At 36.9% G+C, this 7,703-nt stretch overlaps 1 protein-coding gene across 4 annotated transcripts in view; it reads left to right on the top strand.

The window, feature by feature from the left end:
• HMGN3 (high mobility group nucleosomal binding domain 3) overlaps positions 1-4,091 on the top strand; it is a 21,096-nt gene extending 17,005 nt beyond the window's left edge. Inside the window, exons 5-7 of one of the 4 annotated variants that reach the window (XM_009274036.1) lie at positions 2,141-2,251; positions 2,368-2,467; positions 2,765-4,091. In XM_009274036.1, the coding sequence (XP_009272311.1) occupies positions 2,141-2,251; positions 2,368-2,467; positions 2,765-2,778 (225 nt within the window). In that variant the 3' untranslated portion in view covers positions 2,779-4,091. Of the gene's footprint in view, positions 1-2,137; positions 2,252-2,367; positions 2,468-2,764 lie in introns of all 4 variants that reach the window. The other 3 variants (XM_009274037.1, XM_009274035.2, XM_009274038.1) reach the window with 3 other exon arrangements.
• Positions 4,092-7,703: the final 3,612 nt, after the last annotated feature.

The raw sequence follows: 7,703 nt of genomic DNA, 5'->3' as shown, positions 1-7,703 counted from the left end.
TTGCCTGTTTGATATGCAGACCATGTTAGTTCGTAGTGAATTCCTAGTTTAAGAAGAATCTTTACCTTTCCTGCACCTTTTCCTGAAATGTACAGGGTTGGTTGAGTAAGCTCTACCCGAGACCTAGCAATTTCTACAATAGGATTTGAGATTACTGTGTGCCATCCTGTTTCCTTGTCTAGAGGAGCAGTACTTCATTTCATAGTGAGAAACTCTTACCTGTTCTTGAAGCCTGGCCGTTGCTGAGAATGCATAATTATAATTAAAGGTGAAATTAAATATATTTTAAATTGAATGGTTTGGGTTTTCTAGGCCAGTTACAGTCAAATTAAAATCTTATTGGTGTCTGAAATACCTTTTCAGGAATTCTGCATGTAAAACATGTACTTCAGAAACTGTAGATTTATTTGTGCCCAAGGGGAATGTTAAATAAGAGCAATTGCTTTATTAGAAAAAAACATACTGCTGGAAACTGAGTCTAGCACTCCTCACACTTACATTTTTTCAAGTCCTTTTATTGGTATCTCAGTTGGGCAAGTATCGGGATACAAAGTCCGTGTGCGAAAGTAAAACTATGGCTTTGAACACTTCATGATTTGTCAGATGAAATTGCCAATAAAGTCTTGCTGAGTCCATCCTGCTCCCTTCTTAAAAAGAGTATTAATAAAGAAGGGAATATGGTAGGTTCTGTAACTTCCCGTACATGTTGTGAAACGAGCTCGGTGTTAGGGAGTCAGTCTAAGCTGCATGAGAGACATTTGAAGCTCGTTTCAGATGACTCAAATCCTTTATGACATTATTCTAAGTAATTTTTTAATACAGTAATCTGCTTTTTTCCAAAGTCTTAACTGGATCACATTTTAAGGAGTATATTAATCTTGGTCTGCTAAACAGAAAACAGCAAGTGTGTACTCTGAACCTGCTAGTAAACAACTGAAGATGGTACAGATTTGAGATAATTTTTAGTGTTAAAAGCTTGCAAATTATGGATTTACCAAGTCAAGTCCTTAGCTTGTTCTTCAGTAGGTGAAGAGTGAGGACTATACTCACACCACCAATGAGCTTTTCAGTTAAGCACCACAGCTGCTGTGTAACATTGAAGCTGAAGGGTGAAAGGAGTAATTCAGGCTGCCCTGGAACTAGGATTACTGACACTCCCTCCTCACCACCCCGCTCCTGTATGGGGATCGCTGGGGAAAGGTGGTTAATGAAGGGAGACTGACCTTAACATCCCTGTTCACAGCTACCAGTGCCATTTTGCATGGGGAATCTGGAGCAAATGATCACATGGAAGATCTCCACCGTGTTTATCAGAGCTACTTTAAATACTAATGTAAAATAGTCAATTAAATACCATTTAAATTTTTATCCCATTGCACTTAAAATCCTTAACCTATGTCTCTACTAGCCTTAGATCACAAAAATAAACATGTACATAGAGCAAGGACTAAAAAAAAAAAGTAGACTTCAACATATGACTTGTTTGGTTAAGAGCAAATCTCCAAACAAAACTGTAGCTGTTAGAATAGTTCCTTTTGATAAATTCTCTGCTTTGTGTTGCTGCAGATGGCTTTTTATCAGTGTTTGCCTCCCTAGCGTGTTGGTTGGTTCTTTCATTGACATGGAATGAACATCACAGGTGTTACCAAACTAACAAAAGGACAGCCAACAAAAATGCTTAATTTTTTAAATCTAATTTAATATTTCATGTTAATCGAAAGTGTAGTGCTGTTACACAAACTGTGTGGTTTGTGCTTGGCTGAATAAGCTTTCAATATATAATAATTGATACACTCCAATAATAATCGGATTTGTTCATACAGATACCTCATATACACCTCTGTATATACAGCTCAGCTCTACCAAAATAGTTTGAGGGGGTTTTGTATCCCTGTAAATTAGTAGAAACAACAAAGAAGCAGACATCAGCATTTTCTAGAAATTTTGAGAGTTTCTATGTAACTTTTGTGGATATACGTTTTCCAGGTAGTCTTTAGCTGGTTTTCTGTTTCAGTCCGGCATGTGCAGCTGGCCAAGATTTGCTTTTTAGTTTATATGCTTTTTAGTTTTTTGATAAAGATGTAGGGTGCTGGCTACTCATACAATGTCTATGCCCATGTTTTTAATCTTCTGTCAGAAGGAACCTGGAACAAAGGCCAACAAAGGTGCTAAAGGGAAGAAGGATGAAAAGCAAGAAGCTGCAAAGGAAGGTACTACACCATCTGAAAATGGTGAAAATAAAGCTGAAGAGGTACTTTCCACACATACCTCCTGCTGATTGAATCAGTGTTTTTTAATTATTCAGCCTTTCAGACATTGATAGCATGTTCATAATGTTTCTTTTTATTGCCCATAATGTTATTGCAGATTCGCATCTCTCGCTCAACTGTTAGTGTTTCAACATCCAGAGGTGCCCCACCCAGCACACTGTCAGTAAAAGGGCAGATTGAAACAGTGAAAGTTAAGGGTACGGTAGAGCATTCAGCATGTGTGCAGTGAATAGAAACAGATAGTAGTGTGGTGCTTTTCAGTGTGAACAATGGAAGCTGACAGGTAAGGCTTGCATTGCTTTTGAAAAGCTGGGACCAATAATTTAAGAAGAGTGTGTGAATGTACCTGTTTTGTTTGTGTAAATGTACTATGGACATAGGTTTGGAACTGAGCTGTTGCAAATAAGAAATCGAAGGAGTAAGGGTAGTTGGGGTATTTAGGTATGTAATGGCAATTTACTATAGTAATTAATTTCTTTTTTTCTTCTCCACAGGCTCAGAAAACTGAATCTGTAGGTGACAAGAATGAATGAAATATCATGAGAATTTTGGGTTGATTTTATGTACCTCTTGGACAACTTTTAAAAGATATTTTTATCAAGTATTTTGTAAATGCTAATTTTTTTAGGACTATGATAGTTGACATATTAAACTGTATATGAACACTTCCCTTCTCATAACAGTGCTTTTAGAAATTCCCATTGTTGCCAAGTAATATAAATATCAACTTAATATTGCAAGGTATGTGTAAAATTGGATCAGCATTCCATACACTTGCTTTAAGAAATTGTCTTGTGCATATGGTGATGTTTTTACTGTGCGTATTTGAATTTTTCATGCAGTTTTTCTAGAGCAATAATCAGTGGTGCTTTTGTACTTAGGGTTTATGTGATTTTAATGAAACATGGATAGATGTGGCCACCTGCTGACTATTTTGGGTTCTTTTAATGGATTAAAATAAAAGGTCTCCTTGCCTGCAAAACTACAGCCTCCTAATGTTTTCTCTAAATCTGAGGAATGCCTTACTCATATTTTCAACTGTTACAAGGAAGACTAAATGATTTAGCAACAATTGTTTTGCATGCAGTCTGTTTCCTTTTTTGCTGATGTCTGATTAAAAAAATACCCACACAGGAGTAGCAGGCTGGGATTTTCAGTGGCCCACAGCTTAAGGGACTTATAGGTACATTCTTCATAGATACATTCTTCAGATGTACTGTCACAGGGTGAGTAGAGTTGCCATACTCTATCAGGATATTGTGTCTGTAATGAGCTATCAGTAGAGGATGACTTGCTTGATTGATAGAGACATACAGTAACTTAAAAGTAGCTTTGTTTCTCCCCCACTCTCTTTTCATTAACTTGCATCGTACTCCGTGGAAACCTTTCGTTCTATCTGCAGCCTCCAATTTCATATAAATAGTAATTGCTATTCTGCTTCAGCTGAGGACAGTTGTTAATACATTGAAATCGCTGTTAAACAGCGCTATATATTTGGTACCTGTAGAAATGGAACAATGACAGTTATTTTTGAGGTGATTGTGGTGATGTGGTGGATTAGCTAATGGTTTTTTGTGGTTTTTTTTTTTAGTGTCCATGTTTCAACTCTGCAGCTCATTCCAAGCGCCTTTTATAATTTTTCTCCTTCTCTTTTCTCTAGGGGCCCTGGTTTTTCTATTGTTACTTCTGGGATGGGAGGGGTGAGAGAAAAGATGTTCCCTGTTCTTCAGTAGCATTGATTTGTATTGCTCGAGTGGTGGCCATTATGTCTGAGGATACCTTTTGCTTGTTTAAGTCAATAAATAAACAACTGTTGCCTGACCTAGCATTCTATTTATTCTTTGGGAAGAAATATCCAGTTGCCTTTTTTAATTGAAACAGAAAAGAAGCCAAGCCTCTCTATACTTAAAAATTGAAGATTGATTACCAAAACCCCGTATGCTAACTACAATAGTAGTTAAGACCTGCGTTGAGATAAATGCCACTGCTGCTCTAGTGGTAGGCTTGCTACTGCCAAATAAGAGGAGGCTGTTCTCTGCATCATGAACTTAGTTTTGGAAGAAAATTTAAACTAAGTCTCTGCTTTTGGTGATGGAAGGCAGAGAGAGGGCTGTAACGAAACTTGCAGCCTGATGAGAAGGAAAGTCCACATTGTTACTCAGTGATACGTACGTGGTAGTCCTGCACAGTACTTCAGATTTGCTTTCTGATGGACACTGTTGAAAGTCTGTTAATTTAGACACTACGGTCATGGGAAGTTTAACTGTCTGAACTTTTTCACAGAATCATCAAAGTGCTGTTTCTAAGCATTCGTCAATTTATGGGTTTATTGTTCCTGTGAGGAGGGGTTTTGTATACTCTAATCATTTTGTGTGGATAACTGAGAGATTAGTTGCCTAATCCTATCTAGACACTTGGAGTTCTTGAAATGACCCTTTTAACTTAGATTTAACTTAGGCATGAGCATCACAAGACACTGACACATCTCTGGACAGGCTTATTTTAGGAGAGCTCCTTCTACTAAATGCCTAAAAGGTAGGCAGAAGTTGGGTCCTTAAATTAATCACACAATATCCTAACCTAGTAATTTTGGCACAAAATTCTTCTGTCGGCTTGACCCGATTAGGAGACTCAGCTCAGTGCCAGAGTTCTGTTAGAAGCATTTAACAACAGAAAATCTGCTTGGGTGAGGTTTAATGAAACACACTATCCTGCTGATTCACTTAACATTTCTGTTTTTTCAAAAGTGCTTTGTAAACGTGATGCTTTCCTATCTTTTTCCTCTACGTGTCAAGTTTTCAGAGAAATTTTCAAAGCACTGTATCGAGTTCTAGAACACACTTTTTAAAATTAGAATGGTCGCACATTCTACATATGTAGCTAGAGTCTTTGTGGGGAGCTGGTGATCTGCAGAGCACCTTCAGGAAGTATGTAAGTATTTTAGTTTTCAAGTGGCACTTGAAAGTGCCAGGTGCTGCATCTCAGCCGTGAAGAAACGTGCATCATCGGTATTTAATGACTGGCTGCTTCACACTTGAACGCAAGGTTTGGAGGAATCCCTGAAAGCGGTATTTGTCCTTTGTGGGGTGTAACAGGTGGGTAGTTCAAAGTACATTAAAAAAAATATTTTTTTTTAATTGGGAAGGATGGACTGGTTTTAAGTTTAAAGAAGGCAGGTACCTCAGAAACAAGACTTAATGAGTGATCAAATAAAAGTCACCCTTAAGGGAAAGTGGACCTTTAACTACTCAGCTTTGTATAATTTCTCTGGGTTGTTGCTTTCTGATGCTTCGCTATCCTTGACTGACCTTGGGCTAATTGCGTATGTCAGCACAAGGTTACGCTTGGTATTTTGTGCCTTCAAACGGCAAAGGCAGCTTTTTCTGAATGGAGAACCGTGCAGATGAGACGCAAGTATTTAAGGGGAGTGCTAATGGAAAATTAATACTTATGCTAAACAGCATAAATGAAAATTTATGCATTAATGAAAATTAATGTGTTTTGCTAGATTTTGCTCAACTCTCAAAAGTTTGAGAGTTACTCGGTCTGTTTGTAGCTGCAAAAAGAAAAAAAAAAGCAGGGAAAGGGAGAAGGAATAGCAAGAAAATAAAGATCCCTTATTAGAAATAAATAACATACATATGTAAGAGTTAAATTTCTAGTGGAATGGGAAAAGTGTTTTGGGTTTTTTTTGTATGCTCAGTTCTGTGATTATTTTTTTTTTAAATGTAGTCTTAGAAGGGGAAGATAAGATCACTTAAATGTTCACGGGAGAACATGGTTTAAAATCAAACCAGTTCTACAATCCTAAGGTATACATCATGATACCGAGCCTCAACAGCCAAATGTTGATTTACACTTCTACTGAAATTATACAAAATTTATAACTGAGAAACAATTGGCCGTTCTGTATGCTATAAAAGTAAGGTGTCATCAAATGAGAAAGGGCAAAATAATCTGAAATGTGGAGGAGTCTGTTTCTTGTGAATAAATTGCTTCTGACCTGGCTGCCTCATTGGACCTGTATTTTCACTTGTATCATTGTATCTGGACTACTGCTGGGCAGCTGACTGCTATCGGATTTAAAGTGGCAATTTAGCCCACTATGTTAATTTATATTAAATAAGTCAGTAAACTTCTCTATTTGAATTAAAGCACAAAAAGATACAGGAGACTGTCTATAAACAAGTTCGGTGGCAAGAACTGTCATCCTAGCTTAAGGTTTATTATCATTCTTTTATTTGTAGGAAAACTTGAAAATACTTTCATTGCTGGCTAAATTGCTGCGTACGTAATGGTCAGGAGAAGCACTAGAATGTTCAGTGCCATTACTTTTTTGTAAATGAAAGAATTTTCTGCTGCTGTTCTCCATAATAAACGTACTTTTTGCTTTATTCAGAAACTTTGAGCTTACTGTAATGTTGTTATTTGGCTAGATATAGCCAAATTGCCTTGCCAAATCGCCACCAATTGCCTTCTGTAATGTCCAGTTCTACATTTATAATAAATCAGAATGAAATAATGGCTTTCCTGTAGAAAATGGATAAGATGAGAAGTAAGCTATTTTGATATATTCCTCCCTTCGTGATGAACCATAATATTAGCAAGAAAGTAGTTCATATGTAACAAGCCGAGGCTAACAAGTGTTTGACTAGTACAGCAAAATACTCACTTCTTGTAAGCACCTTCAGAGTGCCTATAAATGAGTTCTGGTGAAAAATGCCTTAACAGTACATTTCAAATTTGTCTGTTGATACTAACTAGTCTCGTTTGTTTCCAAATGTGAATGGAAAAGCCATAGATGCCATCTTTAGCATGCCTGCTAAGATAAGGATAAAGCTAGTAATTTAAATTCATGCTCAAAAAAAAGAAGCCGGAGTGCATGAGGTCATTGTGCTTAATTTTACTACTGCATTTAAGTTACGGTAGTATAACTTGTAGGAATGGTTTTATCACAGTTTTGATTCTCATTCAGAAACAAATTTCAGGCTTGGAGCCCATAAAAACTGAATTTGTGTTGGATGATTTCAGGTACTAAGCTGTCTGATATGAATCTTCTAATAATGAACAATTTAATGGAAAGCAATATAATTTAAGATGACAATACAGAGACTGGAAGTAGCGATCTTGTCAAAGTCCTCAGTCCGTTTCTGAAATGAGTATAAAATGTTACTGTACTTTCTCACAAAATAAAGGCTGTAGAACAAGAACTTTTGCCTTATCCTGGGACTTGAGCTGGAAGGCCATTCTAAGCTTTCTTTAGAAGAATCAGAATAAAATATCTTAAGGATCTAATTTCTTCAAACCAAACCCCTTCTAATTTCTGGTAATATTCTGTAAGGAAAGAAGGTGGAAGATGATGTGCGCTCTTATAATAACACCAAGGGATTCGTAACCATTAGACATTAAGAAACGGATGTAAATGTGTCAGTT

The sequence above is a fragment of the Aptenodytes forsteri genome, unplaced genomic scaffold (assembly GCF_000699145.1).
Source record: "Aptenodytes forsteri isolate BGI_AS27 unplaced genomic scaffold, ASM69914v1 Scaffold288, whole genome shotgun sequence".
NCBI lineage: Eukaryota > Metazoa > Chordata > Aves > Sphenisciformes > Spheniscidae > Aptenodytes > Aptenodytes forsteri.
Note: the sequence above shows the minus strand (reverse complement) of the source record. Positions and strands in the feature narration are given on the sequence as shown.